This window comes from Falco naumanni, chromosome 20 (assembly GCF_017639655.2).
Source record: "Falco naumanni isolate bFalNau1 chromosome 20, bFalNau1.pat, whole genome shotgun sequence".
NCBI lineage: Eukaryota > Metazoa > Chordata > Aves > Falconiformes > Falconidae > Falco > Falco naumanni.
Genome location: NC_054073.1, coordinates 64,778 through 85,869, shown reverse-complemented (window position 1 = coordinate 85,869; position 21,092 = coordinate 64,778). Strand labels below are relative to the sequence as shown.

Here is a 21,092-nt window from a genome sequence, read left to right as displayed (position 1 = left end):
ATTTTTGCCACTTTGGGTGTCCAAATCCCCGAAACATCCCGGGTTGTGCCGGGGGGATGGGGAGGGAAGGCAGGATGCGGCACCGGGGGGGCACAGCCAAGGCACGGCCGGGAAGATGCCACCGAGTCCTCGCCCACACCGAGGGGATGCTCGCCCTGCTCAGCCCCCCAGGGAGCTGGTGGTGTGTGGGGGGACACGACCCCGGACCCCCTGCGGGCAGCCAGGGTTGGCAGCACTTGTCCCCAGAGCTGGTGACAAACTTTCCCATTCCCATCAACCAGTTGGGATTTTCCAACCGGGCAACGTAAGGGAGGAAAAAAGTGCGGGAGGTGGAATTTTCAAGGAAAATTATTTTTATTATTTTTTTTTTTTAATTTGTTTTTTCCCTGGTTTGCTGAGATTTTTTGCGGGGGGAGGAAGAGGAAAGCGAAAAATTCTTTTCCTTCCTCCTCACCCCGCTTTCCCCCACGGGCCCCTTTGCAACCAGCTCTGGTTTGGACACCCCCAGCCCCGGCGACAACCCCCTTCCCCGAGGGTCTCCCCACAGCAACCGCAGCCCCCGCGGGGGCGGGGGTCCCCTTGCACAACCACAACCTGCTGCTGGACCCCCGCCCCCAGCACCGACCCCCCCAGTGCCACCAGCCCTCACCCAACGCAGCCAGGGTCTTCGCCGTCCCCCAAGCCCCCCTGGCAGCACGGGGTCACCCCATCCCCCCCACCCCGGTTCCGCAGCCCCCTCCGTGGAGTGGGTGAGACCTTCCTCATCCATCCAGCACCATCCTCAGCGCCCGCCTGATGCACCCCGGCAGCCCACCCTGCTAGTCTAGATTTGAAGCATCACTCAAGGTCTTGCTCCATCCCTAATTCTCCTCCTGGGGGGGGGTGGGGGTGGGCAGGTGACCTCCCCCCACCCCACCCCCCTCCCGCTGCTACAGCATCAGCATCACCTGAGCATCACCCGCGACCTCCTTCCATCCTGCTCCCTGCACCAGCCAGGGGGACAAATCCTGGTTATCCCAGTGGCGCACGCCCCACATCCCACCCCCCCAGCGCACGGACGTACCCTTCATCCTGCACCAGCCCCCCCAGCACCGTCCCACTGAGGGACGCTGTGACCCCCATCCCCCCTCCCCCCACCGCCGGCACAAACACCCCAAAATCCAGCCGGCTTTGGCTTTGCCAAACCCTGGGAAAGACCAGCCTTCCCAGGATGGGGGGGGGGGGGGGAGGGGGGCAGGTGTCACCACTGGCATCCCACCGCCGGCATCCCACTGCCAGCATCCCACTGCCAGCATCCCACTGCCAGCATCCCACCGCCGGCATCCCACTGCCAGCATCCCAATGCCAGCATCCCACTGCCAGCATCCCACCGCCGGCATCCCAGCCGCATCCACCAGCACCAGCCCCGTGCCCCCCAAATGCAGCCACTGGGCTCCCCCATCCCATGGGATCCAAGGTGGGGGGGATGGGGCCGGAGCACCCACAGGGTGAGGAGGGGGCTGATGCCGGTGGAGGGGGGGGAGGGGGGGGCTGCACTGGCCCCGGAGTGCAAACCACCCCGGCGCTTACCTCTGGATCCGACCCGCGGCGTCGAGCCCCGGCGTGCGCATGTTCGAGGGGTCCGCAGAGATTTCCAGAAGGTAAAAGATCAGAAACAAGACTTTGGTAAGTAACCACACTTTTAGAAAGTAATATATCATTTTTTGAAACATCTCAGTGCATACTTCTTATATGAAAATATACACAATTGTATTTCATTCTCCAAAAAAAGGAACAATTAAAAACAAAAGCAAACTAGCCCAAACACAATATATTAGCTGTTGGTTTCTTTTTTTTTGTTTTGTTTTTTTTTTTGTTTTGTTTTTTTTTTTCTTCTCGTCATCCTTTAAAATTTTTAACGCTACACTTTGTTCAGGTTACACTTTTTTTGTCTTTTTTTTTTTTTTGTAAATGTTTTTTTTTTTTTGTCTTCATGCATTTTACACCTTTATAGCCTTTGAGAATAAATAAGCTCCATTTTGCTTCCACATCTCTAAAAACTGCAGCATTTAACTATTGTCATTTAAATCGTGCAATTTTTTTTGCAACACCCCTTTTTTAAAAAATGGAAAATATATATATATATTTTAAAACTAAACCCTATACAACGCAAAATTTCCAAATTAAAAAAAAAAAAAATTATACACAATTGTAACTGTCAACAGTACAGATGAGCACGAGAAATAAAATTAGATCAGAAACGTATTTATAGAAGCACAAAGGAGGGTGTTGGTTTCTTAGATTGTCATTCTTCTCGTTGTCTTTTGAAAATTAGGAGGAGTTTACTGGATACTACAGTTGGGGGGTGGGAAATAAAAGGATAATGACCTGGACCAAAAAAAAAAAAAAAAAAAAAAAAATTTAAAATAAAATACCCCCAAGCCCTCAACAAAATAAAGACCCCCGACAAACCAACCCCCAAAACGGTTTCACCACGACGGTGAAGCTAATGCCGGATCCGACCCGGGGCATCCCTGTTTTTCCCACGAGCCGTACTTGTCCGTAGGGATCGTCGGAGTCCTGTGGGTCCGTGCCCAACCGCTCGTGCTTTTTCCCCTCCAGGGAGATCTAAACCTGCATCTCTCCGTAACCCAGAGCCTTTTTCTGTCTCGCTTTTTGTATTATTATATTTTTTTTTTTTTTTTTTTCCAGGCGCTCAGCTTCAAGGTAGAAGTGTGAACTTGGGAGTCAGGGCATGAAGTTAATGAGCAAAAAATGGGGTTTGGTTGGTTGGTTTTTGGTTTTTGTTGGGTTTTTTTTCTTGGTTTTCTCCCCTCTTTGGGGCTTGCTCTGCAGCGATGCTCTGACGGCGTCGAGTGCTGGGGGGTCTTCACCGCCTCCTCCCCACCGGGGTCTCCGGAGCAAGTGGCTCTTGCCGACATCTCCTGCCACGCCGCTTCCCAGCGGAAACCATTTAGTTTTGTATATTCTTTTTTTTGTATGAAAAAAAAAATTAAAAAAAAAAAAAATGAAACCAATGAGACGTCGTTAATCCCGCCTAATTTCCAAAGCAAGGCCGTGCAAAGAGCTCAGGTGCGTGTCCGGTACCCCGTGGGTCATGGGGGGGTCAGCGTGGGCGAGGGGGGATCACAGTCCGCAGCGTCAATCCCGCTTCCCGGATGGATAAACGGAGGCAGAGGGAGGGAGATCCGATGATGCCGCCGATGATGCCGCCTCGGGAGCCGAGCATCTCCCCAGCGCGCCATGGTACCCACTGGGGATGGTCGGGGAGGGGGAGACGGGGAGGGGGGGTTGAACCACACAAAACCTGCCAGGAGCCCCCCCCTCCCCCCTCCCTGCCGCTCCCGTTGCCCACCCGGCAGCACGGGAATGGGAGAGGGAATTGAAACCGGATCGTTCAAAAAAAAAAAATCAAATAAAATTTTGGATTAAAAACGCCCACCCTCTTTCGCGGCAGCAATTTGAGATCGCCAAAATTGTCAGGGGGAAATTTCCGCCGGCCCATCTCTCCGGGAAATTCCACAGGCAGGAATTCCAGGGCAAGGTGCTGGTACCCAGCCACGGCACCCCATCGGCAGCTCCGGGGGTGCTGAGCACCCACCACCCTCCTGTTCTGCCGGGTCTTCACACCCAAACCCATTCCAGCGCCGGGGAGAGGAGGAAAAGTCAGGGTAGATACTGGATGCGCCGGGTGATTCCACCGCCACACTCGATGTAGCCGGTGGCTCCCGCGCCGCTGAGCCCCACTGGGCAGGATGCGGCCACATTCTCCCTCTTTGGCCAGCAATTTTCACCCCATTTTTGGAGGATTTCCTCTTCTCCAACCACTCAAAGTCACCCCGGTTCATTTCATCATCAGCATCAACTTTTTTTTTTTTTTTTTTTTTTTTTTTCCTTGTTTTTCCAATTAGAAACTTTGGGAAAAACCGCCTGGATTGGAAAAATGGCTAAAACCCCATCGATTTGCTTCTGTTTTGCCAACAGCCCAAGAAATCCTTATGCAATACGCCTCGTTTCAATGTGAACCAGACACGGGATGCTTGGAGGGTTCCAGAAGGGATGTAAATCCTACCGTGACTTTTTACTCCTCTCTTTGCACCGGCACCGGGCGGGGGGTCCCAAAGCAGCTCCCGGCCCCTCCGCAGCCCCCAGCTCCCGGCTCCTACTGCCGAAGGGGCCGTTTGGCAACGGCAGCATCCAGGCAGGTTTTGTGCACGCGACGCCGGGGGGGAGCGGGGCCGGGGTTGTCCCGACGCAGGCGCTGCAGGGGTGACCAGGCAGCAGGTTGGAACGGGGATGGGGGACCAGCATCCCGGAGAAGAGCATCCGTGGGGAGAAAGCCCATCCCTAAAGCCTCCGCCAGCCAGGATCGGGCCCTTCTCCTTCCAACCCCCGAGCCCTGAGCTGGCTGCTGCACTCGGGGGTCAGGGCGCTGATGCCCGTCCCTGGAAAACCACCGGAGCAAGCGGCAACACGAGGAAATCCCTTGCGTTTTTCCTCCTTTTTCCTTCCACTCAATCCCTCTGTCGAGACTTGGGCAGATTTTCCGCACGGCTCGCCTTTGGAGGCCTAGAAACCTTCAGGCAATATCCCAAAGGATCACGTCCTTCCATAAAAAGAAATCCTTTCTAACGGAAAGCTTTGGCCCATGTGGAACGGGAATGCATTTTTCCAATCATTTACAAATTGTGCTCGGTCAAACCCCGCAATTTTCTTGAAAAGCGACGATAACACATCCTTCCTCTCCAAACCTGCCGCGCCCCGGGAGGAACCGAGAATTTCCCCTCTGCCGTCGGGAAAAGCGAGCGGCGCTTTTCAAAAAACTGGAAAAGATGCTGCCTGCATCTGCTTGTCTGGCAAAAAGGATTAAACTTTCCCAAATTCTGCTTTTTACACCCCCCAAGGCACCTTGACGGGACCCGCGGCAGCACAAGCAGGCTGCAGATCCATCGGCACCGCGTGGAATACTGCAGCTGGGCTCTTCCCAGCCGGTTCAGGAAAACCAGTTTAGGAAAGCCTTTTTTTTTTTTTTTTTTTAAGGAAAACCATCACCTGCCAAAAAGCTTTGGGAAAGCTGGATGGTGGCCGAACTGCCCCTCCCGGCACAGGGACCTCGGAGAGCCCAGGCACTGCATTTTGGGGATGCTCCGTGCCCCGTCTCCCTGCTCTGGAGCCCATCCTGCCGCGGATGCTCTTCTCCAGGGATACGGTCCAACCACCTGGTGGGGACCAACACCCCCGGGGGTCTCGCTGGTCGGTGGGTACCGATGCCGCCTGGTCCGCCCGCCTGCGGGGATGAGTGTGGCCAGGGATTGCTTTTTTTGGCTGCTTTTTTTTTTTTTTTTTTTGCGAGGACGCAGCGATTTAATTCCCGTGTCCCCCCCTCTCCCCATCTCCCTGTTGTTCCCCCCGCGCCCGGCTAATCCCGAGCCTGCGGCCCCCGGCTGAGGAGCGCCGTATGTACTGCGTGCGTCGCCTGCTGCGCTAGAATGAATGCCTACAAAAATCCTAAAGCTATTTCTCAGGCAGTTTATGATAAATTTCCCCCCTCCCCAACCCCAGCCCTGCCCCAGAACCCGTTTCACCCCCGCGCCCCCCCCCCCCCCCCCCCCCCCCCCCCCCCACCTCCCCATCCCCGCTGCGAGCCGGCGGCGTTCCCAGGGGGGACCCGTTATGTGACCCAGGTATCCAACCGCATGCGCTTTACGGAGGGGGTCTCCCCCTCGGGCTCGCCGGTGGGTCGCAGGAGGCCAAGGGATGAGCCGAAATCGGGACGGGCGGGATCATCCCGCTCGCTGCTGCCTTCGTAGGAGCTGGTGTTGCTGCTGAGGCTGTCGACGGGCGAGCGGCCGGTGGGCTCGTGCCGGGGCTGGTGGGGGAAGGTGCTGAGCGGGGTGGCAGTGTTTCTTTCCCGGTTGGGCGAGACGGGCTCCGACTTGATGCTGATGTTGGGGTTGGTGTTGACAGTCAAAGTGGTGGTGTGGGACAAGTGACTCCCTTGTCTGGGCGGCCGGAGAGGGGGAGGGGGATGAGGTTGGGAGAGGGAGAGGAAGAGGAGAGCAGGAGGGGAGGGAGGGGGAGAAAGGGATGGAGGGGGAGATAACAGGGAGTCTCTCATTATTCATCTTTTTGGTGGCCTTTTACCCTCCAATCCACAGAATTCCTAACCCGCACGCCCCGCAGCTGAAATAATCCAGAATGATGAATCTGGATTAGTTTATGAATCCAGATTCATCATGAATCTGGATTCATAATGAGAATTACGAATTATTAAGACCCCAGAATTCATAATCCACGCGTTCACCGCGACACATCCCCACTGAGCCAGCGTTAGACCCCGCACCACCCTGCGGGCAGCATCCCTCCTGCACCAGCCCCCCCCGATCCAGCCCCCATCCCACCCGCCGTCCCCACAGCAGCCACCCAAGGGCTGGGAGGAGAGGGACGGGCTGGGAGGAGAGGGACAGGCTGTGACACCCCCACCCCGTGGGCACCCTACGGCTCTGCCCCAGCGTCCCCCTGTGCGCTGCGCAAATCCGGCGCAGGGCTCAGATGGGCAGGTTTCACCGAACCGGGAACCTCTTCAGCCTTTTCCCTACAGCCCAAAATTCCATCCAGGCTTTCGGCACGTCCTGCAGCCCCGCTGGGGCAGGACGTCCCTGCCTGGAAAATGAGCTCCTGGAAAATGGAGAAATGCATGGAACTTGCTGCCCAAAAGCCTGGTGCATCCATCCATCCCCCTGGCACTTGGCGCTGGGGGTGTCCCAGTCTTACTCCTAAATCCTCTTCCAATTCCTGCCTCTTTTGGTCCCACGGTCTCAGTGTGAACGCGGGCAAGTCACTGCCAGCTCGATTTTGGCTAAGATACTCCCCCAAAGCCCTGCGTGTGGACGCTTTATTCCAGCCTAAAAGCAGATCCACTTGGGAAAACCTGGTCCAACACGCAAGCGCACACATCGTTTTTCCCGGGAGTAAATCAATTCGTTTTTGATATTACAAGCTACTCTCCATCCGCCCCGGCGGGACCGCTATTTCCAGCCAACTTATTCTGCAGCACCATCGAACGCATCGAATATTCGAATACATCGAATGCATCGAATATTCTGCAGCGCCACTCTGCCTCCTGCTGGATCCCAGCTCCCGCCCCGGGATCTGAAGAGGGGAATCCTGCTGCTGTGGACAGACAGCAAGGCGCAGCTCTCGGGGAGCATCACTGAGCGCACCTGTCGCCTTGACCTCATCTGGGGACCCCAGGGTCACTCCTGGGACAGCGGGAGGTGGGCGAGAAGGCAGCGGGGGGGGGGTCACGTTTGGCACCCTGGAAACTCCCCGTTTCCCTCTTTCCTTTTACAGCATCGCCTGAGCGGCCCCTGGTACCCGTTTCACTTACATTAAATTTCCTAGTGATACAGGAACCAGGTGCTGCTGCTGCTGCTGCTGCTGCTGCTGCTGCTGCTGTTGTTGTTGCTGCTGCTGCTGCTGTTGCTGTTGCTGCTGCTGCTGCTGCTGCTGCTGCTGCTGTTGCTGCTGTTGCTGCTGCTGCTGCTGCTGCTGCCAGGCAGAGATGTTGCCAAGGGACAGCCCACCAGGTGAGCTGAATGCTGGCAGTGAAGACAACTCAGCGCTCGTCAGCTGATAATCTGGAAAGGAAGGAGCCCTTCAGTCCTTTCAATGTCACCCCCCGCCTCCAGCAGAGCCCCGAGCCCTGCAGGAAGACGGAGACGCGCTCAGGAGACACAAACCAGCCCCAACATCCAGAATATAAAACCATTTAGGTGACAGAAGACCTTTACGATCACCAAGTCCAACCGTTACCCCAGCACTGCCAAGCCCACCGCTGAACCACGTCCCTAAGCACCGCATCCACGCGGTTCCTAAATACCTCCAGGGATGGTGGCTCCACCACCTCCGTGGGCAGCCCGTTCCGAGGCCGGACCACCCTTTCGGGGCAGAAATATTTCCTAGTATCCAAACCAAACCTTCCTTGGTGCAACCTGGGGCCGTCTCCTCTTGCCCCGATGACCAGGCGCCGCGGTGAGCTGCGCGGGGATGCTGCCCGCAGGATGCATCTCTTTGAATCCCAGGATCGTTAAGAGTGGTGTGGGACCTTCAAAGACCACCTAGTCCACCCCCCCCCTGCAATAAGCAGGGACATTCCTCCTACACCAGGTTGCTCAGAGCCCCGTCCAACTTGACCTTGAACCTTTGCAGCGATGGGGCACCCGCCGCCTCTCTGGGCAGCCCATGCTGGGGTCTCACTACCCTCAGCGTAACAAATTGCTTCCTTACATCTAGTCTTCTCCTAGCTTCAAGAGGACCCCCCACCCCCACCCCTCGCTGGTCACCGTCGCCCCCCTAAAGCCCAGCGCTGGCAAACGCAGCCCCACGCCCACACCAGTTCCACTCAGGAAGGTGCGTGGGGTGGGAAAAACCCCACGCAGGAGAAGGGCTGGGTATAAACCACACAGCCACGTGTACCCCCCCCCCCCCCCCCCCCGCGGAGCTGGAAAAGCCCGGTAGGTGCTGACCCCCCCCCCTCGCCTCCTCCAGCCCCCCCACTCGTGGGGTCCAGCCCCACGCGCCGTGCCCCCGCGCGGCAGCAGGGGGCGCTCTCCACCCGCCTCCAGCATCCATAGGGATGGAGAGGGGAGATGCTCTTCCTACTCCGGGAGCATCCCAAAGCCCAGCACCCCCAAAATATTTTCTACAAGGTGGGAAATCGCGGCACGGGGCTGGCGAGCGACTTCTCCTCTCGGAGATGGTGAAACGCTCGGTGAGCTGCATCTGCGCCTGCTCCGGATCCCCGCAGATCCCCGCAGATCCCCACGGATCCTCAGCGTTCCTCCAACCTCCTTCCCCCTTTCTCTCTGTCCTTTTGATTTCAGCCCTCTTCACCCCAGCGGGGCCCAACTCGCCTGCAGCAGCAGCACCCAAAGGGGCGGCTGCAAAGGTGTTGATGCCAGGCATGGGAATTCTGCAGGAATTTCTGCCCCAGCACCGGGGTTCTCTGCCCCCCACGCTTCTTTACCCCCCAGCACCAGCCTTTCTGGTTCTGGAGCTCCTGACACCCACTGGTTACGACAGCCGCCTCCGCAGCCAAGAGCTTGAACCGGAGCCATCCCCTATCTCAGCGCCGTGAACGCTGGGGTTTGACTGAATCAGGCTGCCGAGCAAGTGCAGGGAAGGGCCTGGCCAGCGGGATGCTCGATGCAACCTCATCAGCCTGAAATCGAGCCAATCCCACCCAATTCATAGCTCAGACCTTGAAAGCACAAGCGGCAACAACCCCCGGCTCGGAGGGTGCTCAGGGCAGCTGCCCCTTCCGAGCATCCACACCATGGTCACCCCATCAGTGTCCCCAGCGAACACGGCAGCCACAGACCCCAAGTGGGAACGCGGAAAGGCAGAAAATTAAAGCCAGCCAGCTGACCCCCAACCCCCCCTCCCTGCTCCACCCCGAGGGGTAACAGCACAGGGCTCAATTAAAAACTATTTTGGGGATTTGGGCTGTGCACGGGCTGGCTGGTGGACCACACGCCGAGGAGGATTTCCACGCAAGGATGGGACCCTGCTCCTCCCGCAGCAACAGGCACCTTCGGGGTTACACCTACTAATTAGCAGAGGGAGTTCCCAACCAGACCAGCAGCTTTTTTGATTTTTTTTTTTTTTTTTTCCAAACCTTTGGGGGCTTTGGCAGGTTGCAACTACGCAACAACCCCTTTGCTTGGGCAAGCGCAGCCGTAACCATCGCCCGGGGCTGGCTCCAACCCCCCAAGCCCAAATCTGGGAGCAGGCTGGTTTGCATTCTTCCCAAATTTGGGGGGGGCCTGACGCTGGTTTTCATTAAGCCCCTGTTACAACATCACCCCCCAGCTCTCTGGAGCTTGCAGATGGGTGGAGCTGTAATTAGGCATCCACCTAAAAGCACCTTCACGGCCTCTCGCGTGACAGAACGCTGCCCTGACACCCCCCGCCCCCCCCCGTTGGATATGACAGTGACTTATTATTAATATAACGAGTTTCCCCTCGAGTTTTGATCCTGTGGAACTCCTGGACTCGACCCCACCTTGCAGCAGCGAGGTCCACAAGCGATGCTGGAGTTGCTGGGGGAGAGAGCCAGGCACGTGCTGGTTCTCCATTGCACATCGATTTCCCTCTCCTACAAAATTATCCCTCGGGAAGCTCCTACCCGGGCTGCTCTTACCTGTGTTGTAGGCGGTGGGCATGGCGGAGAAAGGCAGCCCCTGCGTCAGCAAACTCGGAGTAGCCACAGAAACAACCGGTGTGGTTAAAGAGTGAGTTGCTTGGGAGACACCTAACCGCTGCGTGTTCTGCTGGAGAAGCAAACAGAGCGGGAGTTACCACCCAGAATCAGACACTGGTGTCCTCGTGGGTTGTGTGTGTCCCCTCCCCTGACCCCCAAAACCTGCAGCTCCCCCCACCCCTGGCATGCACCAGCCTTTGAGGCAGCCGAGGCTGATCACGGAGGCTGCGGGGCTCAGCAGGATTGATCCCTCGGCCGTTCCTCGTTGCCATAAAGCCACGTGCAAACCACACCAGTTACGGACATCGGGGACTTTGGTGACATTAATTCGCAGGTCACCTGGCAGTGACCTTGGGTCACCTTTCTGCCCAGGGCTGGGCATCACCCGCAAGGACCAGCAACCCCGCTGTGTGCATGCGGGCGGGGAGGGGGAAGACCAGCGGGATGCCTCGGGCTGTATCCTTCTGAGGTACCAAAGAAGATCCAGAGGATGCTCAGGATGCTCCTGCCATTTGCTGGGCTACTCAAAGGGTGACAAAGGTACCGAAGGACACCAGGACCAGCTAACGCAGCGCAGAGCTGACGCATCCTCCTCCCTGCAGCACCGACGAGCCCCTGCCTCTAAGGGCAAGCATGAAGATGCTGAGCATCGGTCTCAGGATTTTCAAGGCACTCCGGCATCCTTAAACTTCAAGCTCCAGCGCTCAGCAACCCGCTGGCTTGGTGCCCTGCTGAGGTTTGGGTGACTCGGGCGTGAGCAGGTCCGGCGTGGAAAAATTCTGCCCTTGGACCAGCGCACGCCAGCCTCCCCCCGTGGTTTTCCAGGCAGTTACGTGGGTGGATCTACGGGTCAGCGCCAGCCCTGTTTACAAGGCAGATAATCCGGGCTGTCTCTGCTGATCTGATTTACATCAGACTCAAGAGGCTTGACTCTAATCTGAAGCACCCCGGCACACGTCACCCCGCGAAGACTGGGGCAGTGCCCAGCTTAAATCACGCCTGGCACGAGGCTGGCTGCGTCCCCGAGGGCCATGGCGAGGAGCCTTCCTCCCGGCTCCCAGTCTTCCTCCCTGCTCCCAGTCCTCCTCCCAGCTCCCAGTCTTCCTTCCAGCTCCCAGTCCTTCCCCCTGCTCCCAGTCTTCCTCCCTGCTCCCAGTCTTCCCCCCTGCTCCCAGTCTCTCAGCTCCCAGTCTTCCTTCCAGCTCCCAGTCCTTCCCCCTGCTCCCAGTCTTCCTTCCAGCTCCCAGTCCTTCCCCCTGCTCCCAGTCTTCCTCCCTGCTCCCAGTCTTCCTCCCAGCTCCCAGTCTTCCTCCCAGCTCCCAGTCTCCCAGCTCCCAGTCTTCCTTCCAGCTCCCAGTCCTTCCCCCTGCTCCCAGTCTTCCTCCCGGCTCCCAGTCTTCCTCCCGGCTCCCAGTCTCCCAGCTCCCAGTCTTCCTCCCTGCTCCCAGTCTTCCTCCCAGCTCCCAGTCTCCCAGCTCCCAGTCTTCCTTCCAGCTCCCAGTCCTTCCCCCTGCTCCCAGTCTTCCTTCCAGCTCCCAGTCTTCCCCTCTGCTCCCAGTCTTCCTCCCAGCTCCCAGTCTCCCAGCTCCCAGTCTTCCTTCCAGCTCCCAGTCTTCCTCCCTGCTCCCAGCCTTCCTCCCAGCTCCCAGTCTTCCTCCCAGCTCCCAGTCTCCCAGCTCCCAGTCTTCCCCCTGCTCCCAGTCTTCCCCCCTGCTCCCAGTCTTCCTCCCAGCTCCCAGTCTTCCCCCCTGCTCCCAGTCTTCCTCCCAGCTCCCAGTCTTCCTTCCAGCTCCCAGTCCTTCCCCGTGCTCCCAGTCTTCCTTCCAGCTCCCAGTCTTCCCCCCTGCTCCCAGTCTTCCTCCCTGCTCCCAGTCTTCCTCCCGGCTCCCAGTCTTCCCCCCTGCTCCCAGTCTTCCTCCCAGCTCCCAGTGAGGCACCGAGGGCTCCCAAAGCTTTTTAGGGCTGGGCAGTGGTCCATGGCCACGCAGGACTCTGCTGGGCTAAGGCTGGAGGTGACCCCCCCCCCCCCGCCCGTGCCACCTCCGGAGGGGGACAGCACCCCAGCACGCTGGGTTTGCAGCACCCTGCGCCCACACGCTGCCCAGCCCGCGGGTCCCTCCCCGCCACCCAGGGAAGGTGATTACCAGGGCTCTCTAATTGCTAAAGCCTTGGGGCTGTACCAGCAGGTTTTCCTGGTGCGGGTCCTGCTGGCCGTGCCCACTGCCCACAGCTTGGGATGCTGCCAGAAATGCCCTCACGGTGGGCAGGATTCAGCCCCATCCTTCTCCTGCCTGCACCAGACCCCCAGCCAGCCCAGCAGGATGCGACCCACAGCAGGATGCGACCCACAGCCCCATCCCCTCTGCCCGGCTGCCTTGTGGCTTTCCTGGGAAAGCACTGGCATGGGGATGAGCCTGGTAGGGGCGGTGGGATGCTGGCTGATGAGGAGGGGGTGTATCAGCCCCCATTACACCACGAGGCGAACACGGGGATGTCAGACCCGGCTGCGCTGTAGGAAACATCCCAAATTTCATCCCGATTCATGCAGGTTGGAAGTGCTGAGGCGTGCAAGCTGCCCCGCGCCACTCACACACCGTGCACCTTGCAAAATGCTCCCAAGTTGCAAACTGCTCCCGGTTGCAAACTGCTCCCGGTTGCAAACTGCCACTCAGGTTCGTCACAAAAGCATGCAGGCATGCTCCCAGGTGAGCTGGCTTGTCGCCCTAGGCTTGGGGAATGCATCCTGCTCTACCCTGCCCACGGAGGGATGGGGGACCCCCTCTCTGGACCCCCTAAAAGAGCAAAACTCCGGAGCCTAAAGGTGCCAGGAGCACACGCAGGAGGTTGGCAGGGCAATGCCTGGGGGCAGGGGGTGAAGGGCAGGGGGGCAGGTCTCGGTTGAGGGGGGCAGCTGACTCATCCCGCTGTGTGTAAAGAGGTAGGAGTTGCCATTTCAAGAGAGAGCAGCTCTGGTGTAGAGGTTGAGCAATACGGAGGGAGAGCAAATGTGGGGAGAAGGTCAGCAGAGCAGGGGGGGCGTCTGCCCCAGGCGGGATGAATCCACCCAGCAGCTGCAACAACATCCCCATCCAGCTGTGCTGAGGTCCCTGTCGTCCCCCCTTTTCCCGGATTTTTGTCACCTTCCACCTCCCCGCTGGCTGCCACCTCGGCTCAGGCGAGGGCTGTACTTCACTGCAGGCAAAAAATCAGCGGGGGGGGGAGGGGGGAGTTAGCTCAGGCTAACAATTAAAACTGTTAATGCCAACCCGGCTGATTTTTTGCCTAAAGCAAGCTGCTCCTCCAGCTCAGAGACAGGCAATGCCCTCTGGCAGCCGGAACGGTGACGAGCAGATGGGGAGGCGGGTGGTGACTGTCTTCGCTCCGCAGTTGGGGAAACTGAGGCACGGAGCTGCCGGGAAGGGGGGGGGGGGGAGGGCACCAAGCGAGACGGGGTTTGGGGCATGGAGAGCAGCCGAAATCAAGCCCTGCCAAAACCCTGGCCAATCCTCCCCCTGGCCAAAAGTGTCTCCTTGGAGGCTGCGGGAGTCATTGGCATCCTCCCGTGGTTTTGGAGCTTTTCCCTGGCTGCCTGAGCTCGCATCCTACGGCAGCTCTCGCCCTTTCCTCGCTGCGCTGACCTGGCGCCCATCTGCCCTGCACCAGAATAGCAACAGAAAAAAAAAAAAAAAAGAGTGAATCATTGCCACAAACAAGGTGCTATTCACTTTGCTGGCAGGGAAAAAAAAAAAATAAAAATAAAAATAACACGGAAAACTGCCCCCCATGCACAAAGGAGGTTTAGGGAGTGCACTAGCCCGCCAGTGGATTTACACGGGCTTTAAATAATATCCTTAACATGGGAAGAGCCTGATTTACTCCCTCTCTCTCCTGCGGTGGCAGTGGGCCAGGGCTTGCCGTGCCGCAAACGGCGGCGACGCCCCTGGGGCAGCCCCCCGGGCTGCCCCCCCCCCCAGGGGAACCAGCGTGGCTCTTTGGCCCCGGTGGAGAACCAGGCACTTTAGCCCTGTCAGCTCCTTTTCCATAGGGAACGTGATTTTCCTAAAAGTGCGTTTTTCTCGGGATCGGGTTTTTTTGCAGCGGGACTGGGCACCCGCATCCTGCCGTGTTCACACGTGAGGGCAAAGGGGTCAGTGTCCCCCCCCTATGTACACCCCACGCCTTCGCCCAGCCAGGGCAGGGCATGGGGACCAAGGGGACAAGCAGCCCACGTCCCACCCCACCACGATGCACGCTCAGCGGGGAACTCACCAGAGCCAAGTGATCCTCCGTCTGCCCGCGGGAGAACAGAGAGAAAACCGAGAGGCACCGTTAACTCCACGGCCTCGCCAACCACCGCGCTGCCGCGCACGCCGGCACCGCGCCTGCACCCGCCACCGGGCACATACGGTGCCCATGGGTCATACTGGTGCCCAGTGTAGGGCACCATTCTGTTTGCACCCATAGGCTTTGCACTGTCCTGTTTGCACCCACGGGCTTTGCACCGTCCTGTCTGCACCAACACGTTTTGCACGCCCCTGTTTGCACCAACAGGTTTTGCACCGCCCTGTTTGCACTGACAGGTTTTGCACCGTCCTGTTTGCACCGACAGGTTTTGCACTGTCCTGTTTGCACCGACAGGTTTCACACTGACGGGTTTTGCACCATCCTGTTGGCACCCACAGGCTTTGCACCATCCTGTTTGCACCGACGGGCTTTGCACCATCCTGCTGGCAGCGACAGGTTTTGCACCATTCTGTTTGAACTGACAGGTTTTTGCACTGACAGGTTTTGCACCATCCTGTTTGCACCGACAGGCTTTGCACTGTCCTGTTTGCACCGACAGGTTTTGTACCCACAGGTCTTGCCCCGACCTGTTTGCACTGACAGGCTTTGCACTGTCCTGTTTGCACCAACAGGATTTGTACCGTCCTGTTTGCACCGATGGGTTTTGCACCGACAGGTTTTGCACCATCCTGTTTGCACTGATGGGTTTTGCACCCACAGGCTTTGCACCGTCCTGTTTGCACCGATGGGTTTTGCACCGACAGGTTTTGCACCGTCCTGTTTGCACCGACGGGCTTTGCACCATCCTGTTGGCACCTTTGCACCATCCTGTTTGCACCCACAGGTATTGCACCATCCTGTTTGCATCCAGCCCGGTGCAAACGGGAATTCCAAGTTTCCTCCTGGGGGTCTCCCCACCGGCAAGGTCCTCGCCAGCTCCCACTGCTATGGCATGGAATAGGTGCCCACACCACACCTGCTCCAGCACTGAGACCACCCTGCAACCTGTCTGCTGGCAGGGGACACGCTCCCACCCCAGTGGTGGCTTTGCAGACCCCGGTGAGGACTCACCAAATGGTGCATTAACCCCTTCCCGCTCTGCGAGGTGATGACTCGTAAATCCGGCTTGCGGCTGTTGCTGGCCAGCTGGGTGCTGTGCGAGGGTGGCGGCGGGGACTTGGCCGGGATGATTTTGCCCAAGCTGCTGCCGTTGGACACGGGAAGGAGACCCGGCGAGGCTCTGGCACTCACGTAGCCGTTTCCTGCAGGAAAAAGGGGGGACAGAGAGGAAGGAGGTGAATGCACGGGGGTGGCAAACGCACACACGGCGAGCGGTGCCACCACAGGGCTGCTCCTCCCTGCATCCCCCCAAAACCCTCCCGCACCCCACGCAGGCTCATCCCCAGCCCCCAGGCAGTGCCTGCAGCGGGTGCACCCTCCCCATCACAAGCAGGACAACCTGCCCCAGGCAGGGGCAGGGGCAGGGGCAGGGGCAGCGGCGGGGGCAGGCGGGCAGCCCCCAGCTCCTGGGGCAGCTCCCCAACCTGCAGGAACAGGAACCCACCATCGTTACTGCAATAAGATCCAATAAATATTACAGGCCTGATTTGCAGCAAGGCATCTTTATGCTGCTCCAGCAGGGTACTGGGGCCCTAGCAAGGGGGGATAATTACTGTTACTTTCACTTTTAAGGTCCCTTTATGGTACCGGAGCAGCGAAAAGGGGCTGTGGCAGAGCGAGGACTCAGTTCACTGATCCCACTGCCCCTTTGAAGATTTGAGGTTCCCTCCTCCTCCTCCTCCTGCTGCCCCACTTAAGGATTTTATGTGCAAAGAGAGGGGGGAGGGGGGGGGAAAGAAGAAAGGAAAGGAAGAAAAAAATTAAAAAGGAAAAGATTTGATGAACATCAGGAAAGGAATAAATTGGATCAGATTACTGTTCTGATGAGGGTTGTGGTTTTTTTTGTGAATAGGCCCCAAAGATAGAAAGGCATTTAGCAATCACCAGGATTCAGCCCTCATATTCATTGCACGTTAGACCAGGAAAAATAGGTCGCTGATTGCATTATTAATCACATCTACCATTGCGCTACATCTGCATTTCAGCAGGCGGCTGGTGGCAGTGACGCCGCAGCCATGGCGCGTGCTCATCAGGGGCCAAGCACCAGGCGCTGCCTCTCCCAGAGCTGTCCCAGTGCTGGACACATCAGTGATGGGGCAAACTGGGCAAGGGGGATGGCCACGCACCCTGGGAACCACGGCTCTGACCCCACTGGTGCTGCTGGGGACCGGTGCTGCTGCCCCACCAGGGTGGCTGGGAGCTGCCCATCAGGGATGCTCGCGGTGGCCCCGTCTTGCAACTCCTGCATCCGTGTCCCTGTCCCCAAAGAGGTGTCCTCCCGGTGCCAAATCACCGTGAGCAGCCGTGCATAAGGCATGTGCCTGGTGCATCAGGTCCCGGGTACCTCCTGCCTCCCCGCACCGTGACCTACATGCCTTTGGCTTGCGAGTCCACTGGCTTTTATATTTATTTTTGATATTTACTAACGATGAAGGTGCAAAAAATTCTCCAGGTGCCCTTTGCTACCCATGCAAAAAGCGACGGAGGCAAAGCCAGAAGAAATGTTGAACCCCCTGACATCCTCCTTGCCAAGGTGGCACCGACGCGGGTGCACACGCGGCTCTCATGGGGATGCCTCGTGCGCATCAGTCAGGGTGTGGATTATGGGAGCAGATTTGGGTCCCTGTGCCACCACCCACCCCCCACAAAGGGGCTTCCCATGAAGGTGGCCTTGGGCACTGTCATCAGAAGTCCCCCCAGCCTGGATCTGGCCACCCCCATGAGCTGGAGATGGGAGGGACCCCCCAAAAAGGGCTCCAAAAGCGCAGCACTCAGGGCTGCCTTTGCACCACCCTGATGTGACTTTGAGCCTGGCAGCACCCTGTGCCCTCACAGAGCCGGGGACCCCAGGGACGGTGCACCCCGTGATGTGCAGGCAGGGTGGGCAGGGGGCTTCCCACCCCCAGGGACCCCAGGAACGGTGCACTCCATGGTGTGCAGGCAGGGTGGGCAGGGGGCTTCTCACCCGCAGAGACCCCAGGGATGGTGCACTCCATGGTGTGCAGGCAGGGCGGGCAGGGGGCTTCCCACCCCCAGGGACCCCAGGGACGGTACACTCCATGGTGTGCAGGCAGGGTGGGCAGGGGGCTTCCCACCCGCAGGGACCCCAGGGACGGTGCACTCCATGGTGTGCAGGCAGGGTGGGCAGGGGGCTTCCCACCCCCAGGGACCCCAGGGACGGTGCACCCCGTGCTGAGCAGGCAGGACACGGGGATGCAGCCAGCATCGATGCAGGATTGGGCCAGAGGCACCCGGTGGCTGATGACTCAGAGGCAGCAGGTGATCACTTGGTGCTGCAGAGATTGCAAGGGAGGAGGAAGAGGAGGAGGAGGAGGAGGAGGAGGAGGAAGAGATATCCCGGGTACCCCAAAACCGCAAGCGCAGTGCCAGAGCCACACTCCCCTCCCACAGCTGGCACGGGGAGCGCCGGGGATGGGGGGGGGGTGGGTCTGGGGACAGTGGGGGTCCTGGGCTGGCTGCGGCCGGGCTGTCCCTGCTCCTCACGCCTGGTTCCTGGAGCAGCAGCAGGAACGCAGGGAATGCTCCGGTGACGTCAATGCTGACATTCACGGGCCCTGCCAAGCTCCCCGCCGCCACGGCTGCTCTCGACAGCTGACGTGGGGGCGAAAAGGGGCCACGAAGGTGGCTGGGGGCTGCGGCACGAAGACCCCTTCCCTCCCCCTTTGGAGGAGCAGCAAAAAATTCCGCACCGGGAGCTGGAAGGGTCCCAGGGAGACGCCAGCCCCACGAGCTGCCCTGGCAGGATTTGGCCCCAGGGACATTCCAGCCCCACGAGCTGCCCTGGCAGGATTTGGCCCCAGGGAGATGCCAGCCCCACCAGCTGCCCTGGCAGGATTTGGCCCCAGGGAGAAATTCCGCCGGTGCTGGCACAGTTGCCACCCAGCACAGGGAAAAAGTTATTCCCAAGACCAACCGTGGTGCCAGGGCTGGGGACAGCCCCATCCACCCAACCGGTGGGACCCAGTCTCCAAGTGGTTTTAACTGGGACACCACCGAATATCCCACTCCTCCTCCGTGCCACTGGCTGCAGCCCCACCGCAAAAAAAACCCCAAGGGGGTGACGAGCTCCGGGGTACGGGCTGACTCGGCTCGCCCGGGGATGCTCGGCATCCATCCTGCTCCACCCTGGACCGCAGCCCATCCTGCCCCAGTGGTGCTGGGAGCGGCAGCTGCTGCCCAGCGGGATCCGGGGGCTGGCGTTGGTTTGGGGTCTTGCCCCAGAGCCCTCACCCAGCGGTGCATCAGGTATATAATTAGCACGTTTTATAGCCGGGGAGCTCAGCCCCGAGGTCTGAGCCTTGTTAGCACCGAGGTTCTCGGGGCGGAAAAGGACCTTAATGAGTTTTTTTTTCTTGGCAGTAAAATTCCTTGACAGGGCTCGAGCGCAACGAGGGGTCGGGTGTGAAGTGACTCCCCCCGAGGTCAGGGCTCAGCGCGGGGAGCTGAACCCAGAAATTCCCAAATCATGGTCCCAATCCAGCTCTCCAATCTATTCCATTCCATTCCATTCCATTCCATTCCATTCCATTCCATTCCATTCCATTCCATTCCAATCCAATAAAAAAAAAATATTGATTTGCAGCTCTCCCAAAACCCCAGGGGAGATGCTGACCCCCCCCAAAACACACCCCCACACCCCCCCTCCTGCCCTGGTCACTGGGGTCTCCACCAAAATCCTCCCCAGCACTTCTTCGCTGACCAACGGTGCCGAACGGGCAAAGCACAATCCTGCGGGAACGCGGGGAAACTGAGGCACGGGGCGGCAAAGGGAGCCGAGGGCAGGGGGTCCCGAGAGGCAGCGACCCCTCACTTACCCACGGGGCTCGGGCAGGCTCCGTTCGTGTTGTTCAGGTCTCCCCCCAGCATCGCCCCTGCAAAGGAATTGGAAACACGGGGTCACTCGGGAAAAGGGGGAGCATCCCTCTTTTTTTTTTTTCGGGGGTGGTGGGGAGGAAGAGGGTGAGCACGAGGGAGGAAGGCAGAGGAAAACGAGCGGTGTCGCCTTCCCGGGGGAGAGATTCCTTGGGCAAAATGAGCAGCGTTCCTGGTGATCAGGTTGGGAAACATTATCCAGGCGGATCCGTTTCCTTTGGGAAGGAGCCAGGCGGCACAGGAGCCCGCTCCAAAGGAGGCGGCTGGGAAAACACTGCGGCTATTTTATTCCAAGCCCCCCTTTTGGGGGGGACACGGGGCTGGTGCTGCCGGGGAAGGCAGCCCCAGCAGCAAGACGTGAAACACTATCCACCCCATAATGTTCGCACCGAATGGAAACCAGCCCCGCGCTGCCAGGACGCCGCTACGATTCCGCCTCCCGCAGTCCCAACGCTTGGAAAAGCGCCGCTGCTCCCCGCCGTGCCGGGAAAAACCAGACCAGAGGCCTTTTCATCCCCCAGAAACTCAACGTTTTGCCTTGCCTGCGAGAAGGTTTTATTTTTTATTTTTTATTTTTTATTTTTTATTTTTTATTCATTTTAACTTTTTAATAATTTTTTTAGATTTTTAAATTTTTATTCTTTTATTTTTTTAAATGTTTATTTTTATTTTATTTTATTTTTTATATTTTTAAAGTTTATTTATTTACTTATTTATTTTTTCTTCGCTTTCTGCCTCGTTATTATTTCTGAAAGCCGCCTATTCACAACCCCGGGCTGCCCCTGGCCACACTGCGGCTGATGATTTCGGCCAACAGCCGGCACGGAGGCTCCGGAGCTCCAACCGCAGTCATTCCGGAGCCCTGGCTAAGGGAACGAGGAGCCTCCAATCCCAAATCCCACCTCTAACCGCTGCCCAACCCTTCTCCCCCTCCCCCCAGATGGGGAAACCTGAGACAGAAATCCTTTTTTTGCCTTTTTTTTTTTTTTTTTTTTTTTCCCCAGCCCCCCAGCTCTGGGCTTTGGGCTTGCAGTGAGCCCCTGAAGTCGCCGTGCAGGGAAGCGCGGCTGCTTCCCACGTGGGACCACTGTCAGGGATGCCGGGCCACCTTCGGGGATGCTGGTGGTCCCCCAAATATCTGGCAGCTGGAAAAAAGGACAAGGGGACCCCCAAAATGTGGCAGGTGCGGCGCTGCGGCAGCCGCCCTTTCTTCAAGGGGTGAGGATGCAAAGCCAGACATCCCAACGCCTCCCAAGTCCCGGAGAAGGGATCCCACTGGGATGTGGGGGCTGTGCCCTGCTGCGGGACCCCACTTGCTCCCCCAGACCCCAGTACTCCCCATTCCCAGCCCAATAAACCCCCTTGGCCACCCTTCTCCCGCGCCATCCCCCAGCAGACACCGACCCAACGCTCCGCTTGCATTTGCTTTGGAAACAACACCGCAGCTCAAGCGCATTGCTAAAAAAAAAATTATATATATATATATATATATATAAAAAAGGAAAAAAAAAATTCTTTTAACATGCCCTGG

At 58.3% G+C, this 21,092-nt stretch overlaps 1 protein-coding gene across 1 annotated transcript in view; it reads right to left on the bottom strand.

Moving 5' to 3' along the window:
- Positions 1-1,661: 1,661 nt before the first annotated feature.
- Positions 1,662-21,092, bottom strand: part of MEF2D (myocyte enhancer factor 2D) — a 34,115-nt gene continuing 14,684 nt past the window's right edge. The window contains exons 5-10 of the mRNA XM_040577956.1: positions 19,504-19,560; positions 15,620-15,810; positions 14,534-14,554; positions 10,205-10,331; positions 7,391-7,640; positions 1,662-6,002 (exon numbers count right to left, since the gene is read on the bottom strand). Coding sequence (XP_040433890.1) covers positions 5,672-6,002; positions 7,391-7,640; positions 10,205-10,331; positions 14,534-14,554; positions 15,620-15,810; positions 19,504-19,560 — 977 coding nt within the window. The 3' untranslated portion in view covers positions 1,662-5,671. The remainder of the gene's footprint in view (positions 6,003-7,390; positions 7,641-10,204; positions 10,332-14,533; positions 14,555-15,619; positions 15,811-19,503; positions 19,561-21,092) is intronic.